At 38.3% G+C, this 19,871-nt stretch overlaps 1 protein-coding gene across 2 annotated transcripts in view; it reads left to right on the top strand.

Annotated features, from left to right (window-relative positions):
• Positions 1–19,871, top strand: part of LOC129063459 (amphiphysin) — a 253,750-nt gene that overhangs the window by 175,987 nt on the left and 57,892 nt on the right. For both annotated transcript variants that reach the window (XM_054564564.1, XM_054564563.1), the window contains exons 8-11: positions 11,485–11,560; positions 12,204–12,286; positions 14,655–14,793; positions 15,782–15,910. In XM_054564564.1, the coding sequence (XP_054420539.1) occupies positions 11,485–11,560; positions 12,204–12,286; positions 14,655–14,793; positions 15,782–15,910 (427 nt within the window). The remainder of the gene's footprint in view (positions 1–11,484; positions 11,561–12,203; positions 12,287–14,654; positions 14,794–15,781; positions 15,911–19,871) is intronic.

Raw genomic sequence — 19,871 nt, 5'->3', positions numbered from 1 at the left:
TAGTTTGTGGCTTATGTGCCCTCACCAAATAGTATTTGCTTATTCAAGATAAAGTTATTGTCAAACTGTCCTGAATTTGAAAGGCTTTGTAGGGACTAAAAAACTGAGAATATTTAGGGGACAAAGTTTAGAGAGGAACCTTTCCCCTTATCTGGTCATATACAGTTTAAATGCTTCAATGCTTTTAAATCCAACCTAACATCTTATATGGTACTCAAGGCTCTTTCCTTTATGTTAATCATGTTCTACACTTTGATCAAAACCCAGCTTAGACCTGAGCTAAATCTCTTTAAATTATTAATATCAAATTTAGTGAAAAGGATTTTCTAGGCTGAGGTAGAACATGAATAAAGGCAGGGATATTGTGGGTTCATGGAACTCTATTTAGTTTTTGTAGCAGGAGTTCACAGTGAAAGTGTCCGGGACAAGAGTTGTGATGATAAGGCAGGAGAGGGGCAGTGGTTAGATTCATTTGTAATTCATTCAGTAGATACTGACTGATCACCCATTATGTGCCAACCACTGTTTTAGGTGCTGAAGGTCCTGTACTGAAGGTTCTTGTATTTGGAGCTATAGGAAAAGACAATTACCAGGAAAAAAAATTAAGAGTAAAATATTAAACAAGAAGTTCAAGGCAGAAGATAAAACAAGATAATTTAATAGAAAGTGACATGGGATGGGATAACTAGCATAGATTGGGAAATTAAGGAAGGGCTGTCTCAGAGAGATAGACAATATGTGGGGAAAAAAGGAAGTTTTAGGAAACTATGGAGTTCTAGTTTATATACATTGAATTTGAAGAAACATTAGGCAGTCCAAAAGGATAAATCTATTGAGTTAACTAGGTCAGGAGCTCAGAAAGAGGTTTGGCAGTCATTATTATATGGGTGGTAGTTGATAGAATGAGAGTTGATGAGGTGTAGGTAGTGAGGTAGGTTCTGTTTGAAGCTGCTTTGAAGGTGAAGGCCAAAGCAGAACACTTGGGAGCACCAGTATTTAAGTAATGTGCAGAAAAGCAGGGGTCTGTGGAAAAACCTGAGAATATGAAATAATCAGAAATGTAGAAGGAGATGTGGAAGGGACTTAGAAGAGCAGTATCTCAAAAACCCAAGAACGGAGACAACAACAGTGAGGGAATGCCAGAAGTGTCATGTACAGCAGAGAGATCAAGTAGATGAGGACTAAAGATGCATTACCTTTGGTGAATTTCCAGGGACGCTACAGTCAGTGGTGGGGTCAGAGCCTGATTACAGGCCTTGGAGACTGGATGGGTGATGAGGAAGCAGAAACAGTAGGTATTGTCTGTTATTTCAAGGGGTTTGGCTATCATGGGCATGAGGAATCTTAACAGATACAGGGGGATGAGAGGGCAAGGGAAGTCTTTTAAAATGACTTTTATCATTTTGAGAAGATGGCAGTGGCAAAGGTGGGATGATTTAGGACTGAGTGTAGGTGGGGCCATTCGGGGGTGAGGACGAGGGTGTTGACAGAGCTTGCCAGAGCATGTTGAGGGGTGTTCCACAGGGCTTGGTAGACGAAGATGTTAGGTTTGATGGGACACTAGCCTGGAATAAAAGGGACAGTTTTCACAGAGGTATTTTTTTAAAAAGTCAGTTTCTCACCCTGGCTGGTGTGGCTCAGTGGATTGAGCACTGGCCTGTGATTCCTAGTCAGGGCGCATGCCTGGGTTGCAAGCCAGGTCCCCAGTAGGGGGCACAAGAGAGGCAACCACACATTGATCTTTCTCTCTCCCCCCCTCTAAAAAATAAATAAATAAAATCTTTAAAAAAAAAAGAAAAATAGATACAAACTAGGTCTTTAAAAAATAAATAAAAGAGTCAGTTGCGTGATTGTTCTAACTCAAGCTATTATATAATTCTTAGGTTAAATCTAGTGCTGATTTGAAAGCTATTAATTTTCTATTATAGTGTGCTAAAGATGTTCTATAGTGTGGCACTCACCTGCATTATTAAGTCAATGACCAATTGCAGAGTTGCTCAGTGGTAGTTGGAGCTTAACTAAACCCTCTGGGATCTCATTTATTATTTTCAGATATTGATTTCGGAAAAAGAAAAGCTAAGATGTATGAATATAGGATTGTCTTAGACTAGGCCTAGAGCTGTTAACTCTTAATGGTCTGTATATTACATGTGTTACATGTCACTCTATTACATATTTTGTGATTTTAGCCAAGATAAATTATGCTGTTTACAATAAGTATCGGTATCTGTCAGTGTGTAAACATTAAATCCCCCAATGATCTGTTCACAAAATCTAAATGTAGGTATTGTTACATTTATAATGTTCTGGTGTCTTATAAATGCAAATAAGAGAAGATTACTTATATCATAGGAATATACTAAAAACAAATCCCCCCCCCAAAAAAAGGTCAGATTCTCTACAACTTAAAAAGCACTTGGCGATGAGGGGGGAGGTGGTTGAGGAGGGATTATGACAGGGTAGATATGAAACCCCCAAAAAGTAAAAAATAAAATTATAGTTTTAAAAACAAACAAGTGTGAATTTTACTCTTCTTTCCAGAAAACTAAGATCCTTCTGACATGAGTAACTGTCAACCCATATATTAAATATTTGTTAAGCAAAATTACTTTCTCATTTTTTCCCACAAATATATTCTTCATTAAAAATAAAAAACCTGAGGAGAAGTAAGATGGCAGAGGAGTGAGTGGAAGTCACACTGAACTCCTCCCAGGACCAACCTGGAATTACAACTAAATTGTGGAGAAATTACCTGGAACAAACAACTGAACAATAGCGAGAGAGGAGCCTTACAACTTTGGATACAGAAGAATCAGCTTTTCTGCAACCTAGCTGGTAAGGAGGGTGGTAGAGATTCAATAAGGTGGGCGGGGCACCATCAGGCTGCAGCACCAGAAAGATACAGAAAGGGCCAGTTGGATCCCCCTGAGAAGAGTGGAGTCTAAACCAAAAGCGGTGATCTCCAGCCTACAGCACCAGAACCCCCAAAATACACAGAAAACAGCCAGCTCTGAAAAACGGCAGGGTTGCTCTCTGCCAGAGACAGGGGGCTGGAGACGAAAAGAGCTATTTAAAGGGCCAATGCATAAATTTTTATTTGCAGCCACTTACCCTGGACTCTGGCAAAGGTGGGGACAGAGTGGGCTAGAGACTGCTGAGGAGAGACAGCAGAAGAAGGATTTGGGGAGAGAACTGAGAGAGTAACTGGCGGGATCTTGGTGCCGACTCATCCCCCATGTGACAGCATTCATCTTGGTCAGGCAGAGACCACTGCCCCTGAGTGGCAGCAGCGTCAGAGGACCCAATAGCCCTGCTCCCAGGTGGGATTCCACCCTTCCCTGTGCTGTCTAAGCCGCCTGCTGAGTGCAGAGTGACTAGATTAACAGCTGAAGGAGAAAGCCACAGACAGTAGATTCCTGGAAGTCTTGAACAAACTGCCTAAGGTCAGACAGGGAAAACATCTGACATTATAAGAGGCAGATCCAGAAAGTAAAAACAGCAGTCTCCTACCACAGAAATTCACTCCACAAAGTCAGGAAATCAAGACAGATCCATTTAAGAAGCCAAAGCAAAAAAGAAGAGTCTCACAAATAATGGGAACACAAAGAAACACCCCCCAGTCGAAGGGAAGGGAGCAATCCCCAGAAAGAGAACTCAATGAAATAGAGGCAAGTAAACTATCGGATATTGAGTTCCAAACAATGGTTCTAAGGAATCTCAATGAGCTCAGTGAGCTCAGAGAGAATTATCAAAAATTACAGGGAAACTATGAGGAACTTACTGCAAACTATGTCAGCATGAAAAAGGACATAGAAACTATCAAGAGGCAAGAAGAAATGAAGAATACAGTTTCTGAATTGAAGAACACAGGAGAAGGAATCAAAAGCAGGCTAGATGAAACAGAAGATCGAATCAGCGAGCTGAAGAACAAGGTAGAAAAAAGCTCCCAGAAAGAGCAAGAAAGTGAAAAAAGACTCAAAAAGAATGAAGAGGCATTGAGGGAAATGCAGAACAAACTGAAATGTAATAATATCCATATAATAGGGATACCAGAAGGAGAACAAGAGGAGGAAGAAGGGATAGAGAACCTATTTGAAAAAGTAATGATGGAAAACTTCCCTAATTGGAGGAGAGAAAAAGTCACACAAGTCCAGGAAGCACAGAGGGCACCATTCGAGAGGAACCCAATGAGGCCCACTCCAAGACACCTCATCATTAAAATGGCAAATATCAAAGACAAACAGAGAATCCTAAAGGCAGCAAGGGAGAAAGAGGTAGTAACATTTAAGGGAGCCCCGATATGGCTAGCAGCTGACTTCTCAACAGAAACACTGCAAGCCAGAAGGGAATGGCAAGAAATATTCCAAGTCATGAAAAGCAAAGGTCTGCAACCAAGACTGCCCTACCCAGCAAGGGTCTCAATTAAAATGGAAGGTGAAATATGGAGTTTCCCAGTCAAAAGAAGGCTAAAAGAATACACATCCACCAAACCTACACTGCAAAATATGCTAAAAGGACTGCTTTAAGATGAAGAAAAAGAGTCTGTGAATACCTAGTTCCTTTCACAGTTGCCAATACTTGATATAACATTTTTTAATACTTAGTAATCTGATTGTGACAATGATGTGTTATTTCAATTGTTCCTTTATTATTTGTTGGAACTAAACCTGTTTTTGTAGATTTCTTGCCTATTTCTATTATTTAAAAAAAAGCTTTAAGTGACTTTTTGGTATTCTTTATCCATTTATCAATTAAAGGTTTGTAGATTTTTTTTCCCTAAAGAAAAAACAAAAGAAAAAGCCATTAACCCTTTTTTAGATGTGTGGCAAATACTTTCCCATTCTATTCTTTGTCCTTTAACTTTTTTTATATGTATATTACTATATAGTCTTAAATGTTTAATATTGTCATGTTGTCAATATTTTACTTCGTAGCTTTTGGATTTGAATATTTTACTTCAGGGTAAGAAAAATATTAGTTTGTACTTTCTCCTAAAACTCTTTAGATTCTACATATTGATTTTAAACTCACCTGAATATTTTTTGTATATTGTGTGAAATAGGGCTCTATATTTGTTTTATTTCAAGTGATAGTGGTCCATGCACCTTATATGTTGAATAAGCCTTATTTTTCCCATTGATTTGAAATATCAATTCAATCATATATTACATTGTTAGACAGATATATATGTTAGTTTTTAGAATGCTCATTATATTTCATTGATCTACTTGATTATTTCTGTGCTGGTGTCATGTTTTAATTGCTGAGACTTTATAATGGATTTAAATTTTTTAATATTTTATAATTGACTTTGACATTTAAAATAAATAAAATCAATCTGCATTTAAGAAAGAAAGAAAGAGAGAGGAAAGGGAAGGGAAGGAAAGAAAGATGGAACTCCTACCTATTGCGACAACATAGGTGGAACTGGAGAATATTATGCTAAGGGAAATAAGCCAGTTGGTGAAAGACAAATACCATATGATCTCACATGGAAGAGGAATCTGTTCAGCAAAATAAACTAACGAACGAAATAAACCACAGGCATGGAAACATGGAGCAGACTGAAAGTGACTAGAGGGGATGGGCAAAGAGGACAATGGTAGAAAGAAGGGGAAGGAAAAGACAAAGTACAGGTATGAATGACCCATGGACGTGGACAACAGAGTGGGAATGGACTGTGGGAGTGGGGGGTGGGGATGGGATGGGTGGAGGGGGATAAAGGGGTAAAAACTGACATAACTATCATAGAATAAAATGATTTTAAAATCTTTAAAAAAATGAAAAAAATAAACAAGAGTTAAATTTAAAAAAAACCTATTCCTAATCTACCTGCATTACAGAAAGTCAAATGAGAAAGTTTACTTGCTTAGTATTCAACTACCGTACTACCCTTAAAAAAAAAAAAAGTCAGCAGCTGGAATGGAAGTGAATGAATTATGAATAGACTCCAGATGCCAGATGCTTAGGAAATTAGGTTAGTGGGTGAGCTGCTAAATATTCTCATTTCAGAGGTGGGGCAATTTTGTATGATGGCAAGATCCAGGATATGCAGTAGTAAGTCATTTCAGAATGTGTATAAATAGGAATACTGGGGTCACAGAGGTCAGAGGGTTAGGAGTTTGTTATTTGGTTGCATAGTCATGTAGATGTAGAGATCAGCTGTGTTGGTGCTAGGGTTTGGTGAAGGGAAAGAGGGGAACCATGAGGTGTGTGCAGTTGTGGATAGTGAGTGGGGCTGGCCGAGAAGGTGGGGTGTGTGGCTGAGAGGTTGATAGAAGAACTGTGAAGAGATCGAATGCACCTGGCATAAATCTCAGAGGACAGTGTAAATGAACAGTGAGCCAGGAGAAAACAATTGGTTCTCCCACTCCACCTACATGGTAAGTGAGCAATGGCAGAGCATGCTTCCTCCCCTGCAGGAGACTCAGGGAAGAGCTGTGAGCACTCCCAGGGGAGACAGACAGACTTATGGCAATGCAGAGGGAGTTATCCTAGCCTGAAAGCTGCGGCTGTACTAAGCTTTGCTGTTAATCCTTCCCACTGTTGCCAAGAACAACAACAACAAAAAAAAGTCTTAATAAAGAAATTTAGTTGGTCTTGACAGCCAACTGGAAGAGGCCTGAGGATGCCCCAGAGAAGTCCTTCAGAGAGATGGTAGAGTCTCTGAGTCCACTGTTTATGAAGAACTTGTGAAATAAAACCTCCCAAGCAGATATAAGAATTCAGAATGGGGTTCTCTTTGAGGATGAATATTTCATTGCTGGTGACATTACTTTTTCATAAGCTAAGGTTAAGTCAGAATATGCCCTTCCAGGACAAAGAACTCATTCATTGACATGTTCTCTTGTTTATGTGTCTGTTCATTTGTTCATTCATTCATTCATTCATGAAATATTTATCACATGCCTGCTATTTATCAGACTCTGTATTAGGTCCTGGGCATGTAATAGTGAGGAAGTCTCTACTTGGAAGGAATTAGTTGGAGAAAATACTGAATAATAAGATGCATAAAAAAATGTTGAACTTATTTTTCTAAATTAAATACTCTTAAGTTGATTTAATTTATAAACTCTAAAAAGAAGCCATACAAATATTAGAAAATTATAGATGTTTACTTAGTCATTCTAAATAAGGCAGTTCTTTCTGGTACCTCCCCAATTATTCCTCTAAATAATAATTGATACAAACAAGTTGATATGCTGTATATCAGAAAATAAAATTTAAAGACAGAAGAATGGACATTTTTGTTTTTGCCAAATGTATCCAAAATTCAATTTGTTTAATATAAAATCCCATACAAATACATAAGAATAAAACAAGAACTAAGAATAAGTAAGAAAATATGATAGGTGACTCACAAAAAGAGAAATATAAATGAACAAAAAAGTGTTACTTTTTATTAAAGGAATATAAATTTAAAAGTTGGTGACATACTAACTTTTACTGGTTTATCAAACTTCCAAAGATTTTCTATACAGCCATATTTAAAGTTGAGGAACTATAAAAGCCCAGCCCTTGAGAGAGCCATTTGGCAATGTACATGAAAGCCTTCTGTTGTATGTACCTTTCATACAGCCATTTACATTCAAGAAACTTACTCTAAGAAAGTGGTAAAGCTGTGCACAGTTTTAATTCATAGACCTTCATTAAGGTTCGCTTTATCATAATGAAAAATCAATGAAAATAAAACAATAAAAATTCAACTACCCTCCCCCCATCTACACCCACCTTCTGTTTAAAGCTGACCTGTTCTTCAGGGCAGTGTAAGTGTGTTTTCTCAAACAGATGTTTGCAGCTGGCACAGGGCTCCTTATTGCCCTCAACTCTCAGTTCCTTTATCTGTTTCTGTCCGATCTAGTCATATTTGATATTTAGTCAGGTATGGCCATTTTTGATAACTTCAACATTTACAAGCTGTCTTGAAAGTGCCTTTTTCCCTTACCAGTATTAATATAGCAGGTGTTCACTGATCTACTTCACTGAATGAGATTGCTTGTTTCTGGGGCCACCATACTCCACCACTAGGCTTGCACCCACAGTTGGATAAGCCCTTTGTTGAGTAACTGAATGAGGGAAGGTATGAGGAATTACTGACTGGTTGGCTGTGATCCTGGAAAAGGGGTCCTAAGTTGCCATTTAAAGTGCCCAGGAAGACTTCTCTGCAAGCAATACAATGAGTTGCGTCTTTCTGCACAGGATTGTCAGGGCATCTGCAGTCTCTCTTCCCCCATCCAACTGTTGCCTCAGTTACTTCCTCAAATACAGGCTCAGGTTCTCTCTTTTCCCCTATCTCAAACATGGCCAGAGGCCACAAATAACCACTGCCTGCAAAGAAGCACTCTGTGGTGTGGAAGGTCCTCTGTCTCAGCACAGGTCAGCTTTCCCAGGCTCTGTCTCCCAGGCTTCTGGTCTGACCCTCTTCAGTACTTCCTATTTCCCAATCACACTGTACCAGGATTTTCTCGATTAATATATGTTTATGTATATGGATATTTATATAAATTATTCATACACATAAACATATACATGGTTATATATATATACTTCTAAGTCAAAGAAAGGGACACATGATCACTGTAGAGACAGAACATCAAGCTTCAGTTAAACATTTGACTTTCTCTGTCTAGCTTGTTTCACTTAGCATAATGCCCTAAGCTCCATCCATCTTACTGGAAATGGCAGGATTTCCTATTTTCTCATGCATAAATAATTTTATATATAACATTATATATGCACAATAATATTCTGCATATGTACATGTATGTATTCTCAGATCTTTATCCATTCACCCATTGATGATTACTTGGGATCTTTCCATATTTGCACTATTGTGAATAATCCTGCAATTAATGTGGAAGTGCATGTATGCATATCTCTTTGAGATCCTGGATTGTTGGGGTTATGTGGTTGTTCTATATTAAATTTTTTGAGGAACCGTCACACTTTTTTCCATAGTGGTTGCCCCAATTGACTTTTCCACCAACAATGCTCAAGGGTTCTCGTTTCTCCACACCCTTGCCAACACTTGTTATTTCCTGTCTTTTGGATGATAGGCATTCTGACAGGTGTGAAGTGATATGGCATGGTGTCACTTACATGTGGAATCTCAAAAAAGGGAAAAGTCAAACTCATAGAAACTGAAAGTAGAAAAGTAGATGCCAGGGACCGAGGGAGTGTAAGAAATAGGGAGAGAATGGTAAAAGGGTATCTGAAGATCTAATGTAAAGCACGGTGACTATGGTTGATAACACTGTTGTATAACTGAAATTTGCTAAAAGAGCGGAACTTTAAAGTTCTCACCAAAAAAAAAAAAAAAAGTGAGGTGATGGATGTATTAACTAACTAGGGAGCGGGGGGGATCCTTTCACAGTGTACAGGAGTGGGCAAAAGTAGGTTTACAGTTGTAAGTACACAAAACAATTTATTCTTGTATTGGTATTTGTTAATGTATTTTTCATACGAACAACTATAAACCCACTTCTGCGCACCCTGCATATAAGTCAAGTCACCACGATGCACACTTCAGATATCTTAAAATTTCATCAATTGTACCTCAGTAAAGCTTGGGAGAAGAAAAGATGAAGGGAATTCAGATAGTCTTAAAAAAAATTTTTTTAAAGAAGATTGAGTGGAACATGTTGAAAAATTTTTATTGTATTTTTTTCCATTACCATTTATTTCCTCGTAATCTCTTCCACGAGAAATTTAAGGTATAGGTTAAGCCATTGAAAAAACAAGTCTTACTGGTTGGATATATTTAGTGCTCAACTATTTTTTTCACCTCTGAATCTCTAAATTAGACTTACAGCTTTTATTCTGTTAAAATTATAAACTACCTAATTCATGGGAAAACACAAATAATAATAATCATTCTTAAGCAAAATTTCTCAGCAAGTGTTTCATGCTTTTGCATTTTCCTTCTTTTGGGTTCAGTACTGGTTCTCCATTTATTAATTGCATGACCTTGGCCAATTAATCTTCTGTGCCTCATTTTTCCTGGATTAAAAAGTGGGGACCACTACCTCTAGGGTAATTATGGCAATTAAGTGAGGGAATATATAAAAATGCTGATATGGCTGCTCTTTCTGAGAGCTTTAATGATGATGGAACATTGGTCCACCTCTGTTTGGTAGCATCCTACAGACCACAGGGTAAAACGACAAGAATCCCTTTTCTCAATCATCTCATCTCATTGTTTAAATAAGGGGGTATGTACTGTGTATGAGCCTATTCCTGTTCCCCAGTAAGTATTCTTATCATTATCTTCCTGAATATATGTTTATTCTACATATTAGGCCTATCTAATGTTTCTGGTATCTAAGTCCTTGCTCTTGATTGGAATTGGGAATCTAATTAACCAGTTAAGATTCTGGGGTTATTTTTGAGAATGCCACTGAAACAGAAACATGAATTAAATCAAAGTATAACTTACTCAGATGGATTCAGAGACATTGAATTATTACAGTGCAAAGAGCTCTCATTTAGAGCAGAGGGAGCTTATAATGGGGCTTCTGGGCTGAATGTACTGGGCTGGCTAGTGTACTTACTATTAGGGAGCTAAACGGCTGAGGGGACTTTGCTCATGTTAATGTTCGAGATATTTGCAAATGGATAGCTTGTATATTTTATTTGTTCAATGAAAGCATGCTCTCATTTTAGCTGAAGAATTATAATTACTTTGTAGGTTTTTTATTTTCTTTTGTCACACACATTTCAGAATCAAAATATATGATATCAAAACTAGACCATTTATATTTTGTAAACATTAAAAAAATAAACTTATCTATCTCAAAACCTTTGTAAGATACACATCTGAAATACAAATAAATTCCTAGGGCAGTGGTTCCAAAAGTTAATTTCTGAACCAGTAGCACCTAGAGCTGTATAGAAATGCAAATTCTTAGTCCCTACCTCAGACCTATTGACTCAGAAACAGATCTCCTGACAATTCTGAAGCACACTCAAGTGTGAAAACCATTCTTTTAGGATATTAGCTACATTTTAGGAGAGGTGCTGTATGTGAAAAGCTGTTATTTTTGTTATTTATTTTTAAAGATTTTATGTATTTATTTTTAGAGAGAGGGGAAGGGAGGGAGAAAGAGAGGGAGAGAAACATCGATGTGTGAGGGAAACACTGATCAGTTGCCTCTCTCACGTGCTGCAACTGGAGACTGCGACTGGAGACCAGGGATCAGGCCCCAACCCTGGCATGTACCCTAACTGGCAGTCAAACTGGCGACCTTTTGCTTTGCATAAGGATGCTCAGACACTCAACGAACTGATCTATGCCAGTCAGGGTTTTTTGTTTATATTTCTGATCAGGAAAGGTTGGACATGCTTTGGTTAAGTGTTTTATTTAATCCAATGTTATTCAAAATTATATAAATAAAACCTCTTTTTAATATATTTAATTGCTATTAAAGATACAGTTTTGCTCACTGGTCTTTCTCTTGTGTTCTTCTTTGCATCTCCACATGGTAGACGAATTGGATTTTATGTCAATACTTTCAAAAATGTCTCTAGCCTTGAGGCCAAGTTTCATAAGGAAATTGCAGTGGTGAGTAATGATTATTTTTACTTACAGAATATAAAGTAAATGAACATTTATTCTGGAAGCAAATGAAGTGGCATAGCACTATGCAAAGAATGTACTCACTTGCATGTAGTTTTTAATAGTGTATTATTACTCTCAGTAGCATTTCCACAGGTTTTTGTTGTTGTGATCACATAGTTCTCTATGTCTTTTAAAGATTTTAGTTTGTGGGTATACGAAAATGCTTTGATGCATTTTCTGGCTGCTTTTATTTCTTTTCTGAAATTATTTTTTTCATTGTCACAGTTTCAGTTTTTTTTTTCAGTTTTTAATGTTGGAGTTTCAAATGATACTCTAAGCTGTGAAAAAATTTGTCTCCAAATGTTCAGATAATCAACAGCCCTGCTGTCAGCTGGCTTTTTCTTTGTTTAGTAGGTGGTTGCATGACTTTATCTCTAGTAGAGTCAATGTAAACAATAATTTTTGGGTTTTTGCTCTGTACTCTGGTTATTATATTTTAATTTTTTTAAGTTTATTTGTGTTTGTGGCCTTTCAGTTTTCACATGAATTCTAACTTTTCAATAAACATTCCCTTTTGGGGGGCAAAAGCCTGAGTAGGCATCAGAATGAATTGTAGCTAATAGACAAGTGGCCTCTGTCCCCTTAGCTTTGCCACAAACTGTATGAAGTAATGACGAAACTGGGTGACCAGCACGCTGACAAGGCCTTCACCATTCAAGGCGCTCCCAGGTAGGCCAAGTTCATCGGAGCCAAGTTTATGTCCATTCATCTAAACGCAATGCTTGTTGCAACTTCTGCAGTCTGTACCAGCTTATACTATTTTATTCATCCTACAAAAGTCAAAAATAAAGGAACCTTTCCTTTATTTCCATAGAACTAGAGGCAGACACCAGCCTTAGTTCTATGCTTTTACATTTACCTTCAGCCTTCAGATTTACCCTACCATGGCCTTTTCTCATTGTCCCAATAGAACTATCTTCTTCCCTGCTTTCCACAGGGCCTGAGAGCAATGGTATAAATTTTTAACATATGATTTCTAGTTGTGTACTTGTTACTTGTTTTGGAGAAGAAAGGAATTTCCCAAACTCACAACCATTAACCTGATATTTATTATTGGTGATGAGATACTTAAAGAATCCATTTTGGGAAAGGAAAGAAGTAGGTGAGACCTCATCACCCTCTTACCTCCTAACTTCACCTTGCAAGCACTGCATTGTTTTTGCTTTTATTGCACATGGTTATTTTGAGCATGCCAGTCATCACCATGGGCCCGTCACAAAGGCCCAGTGATCTGTAAGTGAAATGTCTGCATCACCAGGGTCATTTGGATTTATACCAGCTTCCTCCTGTGATTTTGGAATCTCTCTTATTCCACCCCTCTCAGGTATTATACATTCAAAGAATGCAGGCAAGTGAGTCTTGTGCTGGAAGTCCAAAGACTGAGCTTTCAGTTTTGTGACTCTATGTGTGGTTAACATGCATTGACTTTCTTAAGTCCAAGAGCCTCTCTGGTTGAAGACTTCATTTTTTTTAACCAGGATGGGGAAAAAAGATGCTATTGGACTAAACGGCTTTAAAATAACAGACAGGATTGGAGGGTGGAGGGATTAAGAAAAAGGACAAAAGATTCATGGACCTGGAAAACTGTGGTGATTGTAGGGTAGGGAGGGATGGGTAGAGTTGAAAGGGCGTATAAGGGAGATGAATGGTAATGGAAAATAAAAATAACTAAAAATAAAGTAATAGGCAGCTGTGACATTCTCCTTTTGCAATTTTAACATTGATATATACTCATACACATTTATAAATATATGCATACTCCTACATATCCACCACTGTCTCTTTGTCAGTGTTTGCACCTCTCTGGAGGTAGCTAATATTCTTATTTGTTGCTCTTTGGATTAGCTGTATTCATAGTCTCTGCTATGGCTGATGTACTAAGTGGGTGTAAAGTGTGTCTCTCCTTCTAAGGGAAAGAATATTGCCTAAAATAATACATGAAACGGGTAGAGCTACTGTTTCTAACACAGCTAGGAATAAAGTAAGAATTGTAATATCAAAATAACATTTAGGTATTTTTAGAAATAAAATAGATAAAAAATAAATAACGTTGCTCCATATGGAGAGAGGAAATGGACAAAGGCATCTGAAAATTTCAAAGTTGCTACATCAGATAAAATGGAGAGAGTGGGGCCACAGTAATTTAACAAGCGTTGCTTTCATTTTTTTCAACATTCCTGTGCAAAATGAGGTGAGTGAGCTCAGCAGGATCTATTTCTATTAAGGATAGATTGGGGCTGTGCTTCCTGACAGAGGCCATGATTGCTGGCAAATAGCGCGTCATGTGGTGTGTCTGTGTTGTCTCTATAGAACCCATTCCCTTGTAGGCCATGCTGCTGTGTACATTTTTATTTTGGGATGCAGGTCCTGTTCCCTCAATCTGTAGACTTTTGAAATTCTGAGAGAGCAGGGTGTGTCCCAAGTGCCTTCTTAGTCATTAACTTTGGGCTGTTTACAAGCACCTGGCCTGGTGCCAGGTATGTGGTGGGTTGTTAGTAAATATTTCTGATTCTGGTACATCATATAATTTGCACATTTCAAGGTGCCCGAATTGAGTCATTGTTCTTAAAGGTGTGGCAGCAGAAACAGTTAATGAATTAATTTCCAAATGTTATGAGAAAGCATTCCTACAAAATCTTAATTAACACTATCCTAAGGATGCCTGTTAACATAAAATTGATCACTTTCAATGTAGGTTTTTCTATAGATCATGACATAGCAACATTTCCTTGTAAATCAAAAGTGGAATTCAGTTAATTCAGCTTATATTTGAAAGATTATTGCAAAGCCTGTTTGGCACAGTGGAAAGAACAAGGTCTGCATTAGTAAGGCCTGAATTCAGATCCAGTAAATTGCCAAGTGACTTTAGAGATTTTTAACCCCTCTGCATGGGTATTGTGGTGATTAGAGATAATCTATGAACCAGGGTCTGGCACACAGTTAATAACCAGGGCTCAGAATTTCTCTAGGATGGAGGACCCCTGATAAATACTGCTCCTTAGAAGGCCCCTTGCTTACTTCTCGTGTGTTCACCTAGTGATTCGGGTCCTCTCCGCATCGCAAAGACACCATCACCGCCCGAGGAGCCTTCACCCATACCAAGCCCGACAGCTAGTCCCAATCATACACTGGCGCCTGCGTCTCCCGCACCAGCACGGCCTCGGTCACCTTCGCAGGTAGGAAGAGATCTAATATGCTGGGATGACCGCAAGAGCTTGTGGTGTGATGACCCCACTTGATGTAGTCCTGAGACACAGGGGCATTGAGAGGAGTTTATGTCTGGTTGGGGAGACTTTGAGGTATGAAGCTTTAGGCATTATGGTTGTCACTAAGGAATCAACTCATTTTCCTTATTTGGACCTTTTATTTTCTTGCACACCCTATACCTGAGTGTGTTATCTCGGCTTCCTTGGGCTTCCCTATTCTCCTATACCACCTTTTGCTCACAGAATCCTTTCCTTCAAGGCTTCTGTTAATCCTACCTTCTCCATGAAACCTCCCTCCTGTAGCGCTTTAGTAAGGTTCGTGGCAAGTACAGCCACAAAAAGCTGTTTTGTGAATATGCCATTTTATATATATATTTTTTAATCAACTACCATATATTGTACATGAACAGACATTCAACAAAAGTGCAGAAACAAATGATTGAAAGAAATAGTAAAGGCCAGGGAAAGGTAAATATAGAGAAAAATTGCCACCCATTTCTTCCCTACTTTGGGTGAATATCAAATTTCTATAGGAAAACTTGAAGTGTCCAGTTCAGTTAAAGCTTTCATGTGTTTGACAGAAACTAAGGAAGGAAATTCATAGGAAGACACATGTAGCAAATGTATGCTGCATGTAGACTCACTGATTGCAGTAAAACACTTGCTTGATTTTAATTTATTGCTGAAGTGAGAAATCATTTTCAGTTTGCTTCAGAGAATGCAGTACCTTAGTTTAACATTAGAGTCACCGGCATCTGGCCCCACAGCCCTCAGTGCAGCTCTTGTGTTAAGGTGAATGGAACCTCAAAACCTGAATTTTTCTTATTGGACCACTGCCTGTCAGTGCTCAAAGAGCCACCCAAGCAGATGGCATTCTTTACCTTAATCGGGTGAGACTGTTGCATGTCTTCCACGTCATTTTTGGCTGAATTAACTTTTTGTGTTTAATGCTTTGTAGACGAGGAAGGGGCCTCCTATACCACCTCTGCCTAAAGTCACCCCGACAAAGGAACTGCAGCAGGAAAATATCATTAGTTTCTTTGAGGACAACTTTGTCCCAGAAATCAGTGTGACAACACCTTCCCAGGTGAGTGCCTAGTTCAGCAGTGGGATGTCTATAAAGTACCACGGAAGAGGGACTCTCAGGGCTCAGCTCAAAAGAAAGCAGCTGCTAGAGCCAGCAATATGATTTCAGTTGCCATTAGGGTTTGTTCGGTATGTCTAAAGCATTTTCAAATGGGAGCTGTACATATTTGAAAATACTCATATTATTTTTGATTACTAAGATTAATAAGTAGCACATACTTATTGTAGGAAATGGGAAAATACTAAAAGGTAAAAAATGAATACTTTTAATAATTATTTAAATCATACAACTCTGACAGTCACAAATATGTTTTGGTTTATTTTCTTTTGGTCTTTTTATTTCCTAGTTATATATTGATTTTACCCCACAAAATTCAGATCGTATTGTTATGTACTCCTGACTTTTCTTATTAATCTCATGAGCATTTTTTTCATGTCATAATATTATTTTTTCAAAATAAAATGTTTAACCAGAGTATTCTATCAGATGGATGTAGCAACCCCAACTGCGTCCACAGGTTGCTTCCAATGTTTCGATGATTTCACTGGCACTTTGATGAACATCAATATAAATGAATTCATGTTTGCACCTTCTATTACTTCTTTTATATTACTTCCTAGTAAAGAATAGGGAAATGAAATTAAAGAGGTGAATATTTTTAAGTCTTTTGCCCTGCCTCAGGTATAAATGTATCCATGCACATGATTTGGCAAATGGAAACATAATGTTCCACTTGCTTTCAAAGACAACTGGATGCAGGTGTTCTACCTCTAGTTACCCTTGGTGGACTATAGCCCTCTCCCTGTGAGCAGCTTAATTGCATTGAGAATAGCTTTGACTTCCAGAGGAATGTCATTGAAGCCAACTTTTAAAGAGTGAAAGTCCCCAGTCATGCCAATATGATTTATCCCAGTGTTCTCAGGATCAGAAATACTAGTTGCATTTCCTAAGTGGTGTGAATGCCATACTTTAATTACTGAACACATCAACAACACCACTGTGTACACATCGCAATTACAATCATATTCTGTTGACAATAATAGAATAATATAGTGATATCAGGGGCTTCAGAAAATAACAACTCAGAAGCAGTGCAGTGTCAAATTATAATTTATCATCCCTTTAAAGGCCGTTTATCAACAGATACAATGCTTTTAGCCAATTGTCTTCCCCCTTCCGTTGTTTATATGAGATGCTGAATGTGGTAAGCTAACTAGGGCTCAAAATAATATTAGCAGCTCCTTTGAAGAGGGGGAATTGCATGCTCATTAGTGCATGGACAAATTATGCTTGTGGCTACACAGATGCTGCCGGGAATAGCTGTCTTGAACCAAACGGTCTTGCTCAACATCCACCTGGCACCAAACTTGAGGAGTTTTCATTTCCAAGTTGTGCTATCCCTTTGAATTTGCTAACAGCTCAGCTTCGTTCTCTTTTTAGCTATATCAGTTTTCAATTCAGGGTGTTTTAGGGTGATAGTGTCCTTACTCTCAAGTTCCTTCTGCCTGGACCCTCTAAGAACATCCTCTGAATTCCATTACAAATAGAGAATGTGGTCACCTAAAAACTATGTGTGCCAGCTGAGGATGTCTCCATTTAGCAGTTAAGGCAACTGAAGTAGAGAAAACGTGACACATAGACCAGTTCTGAAATAAAGATGGGGTTCAAGAATGTTCTTTCTTTTAAAATGTTTTCATTTGCAGTTTGCTGGCTCATAGGTAAGGGTCCTTTGTGGTGAGGGGAAAAAAAAGAGTCAAAGCACTTTTTAAAATTACAAATGCCAGAAGAGGCCTCTAAGTACTTATATGAGCATTGGCTTTTGCTGGTATTGTTGAGAGAGTGTGATGGGAAAAGTCAAGAGTTCGGGGAGTGGGAGAGGAAACACCTCTCAAAACAGAACCATCTCCAGCTCTGCTACTGCGATGAGACAGCTGGTAGAGTGCTGGCTCCAGCGTGGCTAATCTTTACACAGACGGCAAAGTTGTTAAGAAGGGAGGGACAAGCACCTCCCTCCTAGTACCTTTATAACTTCTTGGCTGTGTGTCACGTCCATCAGTCTGCCAGGTGATTTTGCAAAAACAACCTACCAGAAACACTGTGGGGGTGCATACTGGGGGCTCATCTTCATTTATATAGTTTTATCTTAATATGGGGAGGAGGCAGAAAGGAGTTTCTGTCATTTTTTTCCAAATCTGAGAAACAACATGGTTCTAGCAGGTGGACCACAGTGTACAACTTGAAGCATTCCATGGCCTCAACAGCTGTTAGTCTCACGTCATGATATCAAGAGAGGGAGTGAAGCAAGAACTTATATTTTAGTCTACTTTGGAGCTTTTGGAGTGATATAATCTAGCTTTATTTTAAAGTTTATAGATGCTGCCTTTTTGTGAAGCATCCTAACAGTTCCCTTAGTTGCTTGTATCTCTGTGATATAGATATAGTCATTTTGTGTTACTTCAGCCCTATTGGGTCCTCTCCAGCAGTTTGATTCAGCAGATCTGGGTTGGGGGCCAAGAATATGCTTTTCTAACGAGTTCTCAGGTGATGCTGATGTTGCTGGTCTTGCGATCACATGTGAGAAGGACTATTTTACAACATCAGGATTCCACATGATACAAATATGTGGCCATGAACAAAGTACCACATCGAATTAACAGATTTCTTCCAGGGAAATTCAGCTGAGTCTAGTGTATGTCATGAATGACCACTTATAATTGCTCTATTTAAATATAATGTGACTTTATATGTTGTATATTTAGGGCTGTTGGACTTATACACATGTATAAATATGATTATGATACTAGATATGTTTATCAGATTATACGTCAAGCTACATATGATAAGTGAATGGTTTGTCTCATATGAATGATATTTTTAGACATGCACAGATAAATGATTAAAAAATAAATAGAAATTTCAGGATAAAATGAGATGCCAGCTGCCAAGGAGCAGACTGTTGAAAGCTAGAAAGCTGAGATGTACTGAAAGGTTTTCTTCCAGGTACATATGTTATAATAATATAGAGTGATCTATTTACATTTATTTAATATTTTAAAATCTTTTTTGTTGTTCAAATACATTGTCTCCATTTTCCTGCCACCACTTTCCCCTGCCCCACCCTCAATCCTTCCCCACTTTGGCTTTGTCCATAGGTCCTTTATATGTGTTCCTTGACTTGACCCTTTCCCTTCTTTTCCTCATTACCTTCCTCCCTCTTTCCCTCTCGTTACTGTCAGTTTGTTTTTTCTTTCAGTGTTGCTGACTATATTTTTCTTGCTTGTTAGTTTTGTGAATTAGGTTCCACTTGTAGGTGAGATCATATGGTATTTGTCTTTCGCCCCCTGGCTTATTTTGCTTAGTATAATGCTCTCCAGTTCCATCCATGCTGTCACAAAGGGTAGTAGCTCTTTCTTTCTTCTGCGTGGTATTCCAATGTGCAGATGTACCATCGTTTTTTGAACCATTCATTTATTGATGGGCATTTAGGTTGCTTCCAGCATTTGGCTATTGTAAATTGTGCTGCTATGAACATTGGGATGCATAGGTTCTTTTGAATTGGTGTTTTGGGATTCTTAGGGTATAATCCGAGCAGTGGAATCACTGGGTCAAAAGGCAGTTCCATTTTTAGCTTTTTGAGGAAATTCCACACTGTTTTCCACAGTGGCTGCACCAGTCTGCATTCTTACCAACAGTGTACTAGTGTTCCCTTTTCTCCATAACCTCGCCAACACTTGCTGTTTGTTGATTTGTTTATGATGGCCATTCTGACCAGTGTGAAGTGGTATCTCACTGTGGTTTTAATATGCATTTCTCTGATGGCTAGTGATGCTGAGCATCCTTTCATGTCTCTGGGCCCTGTGAATGTCCTCCTTGGAGAAGTGTCTGTTCAGGTCCTTTGCCCATTTTTTATTAGATTGTTTGTCTTCCTGGAGTGGAGTCTTGTGAGTTCTTTATATATTTT

Source organism: Pteronotus mesoamericanus, unplaced genomic scaffold, assembly GCF_021234165.1.
Source record: "Pteronotus mesoamericanus isolate MK-2021 breed Mesoamerican mustached bat unplaced genomic scaffold, CSHL_Meso_final scaffold_85, whole genome shotgun sequence".
Classification (NCBI taxonomy): Eukaryota; Metazoa; Chordata; class Mammalia; order Chiroptera; family Mormoopidae; genus Pteronotus; species Pteronotus mesoamericanus.
The sequence above is the reverse complement of the archived record's forward strand: the minus strand, read 5'-3'. Positions and strand labels throughout refer to the sequence as shown.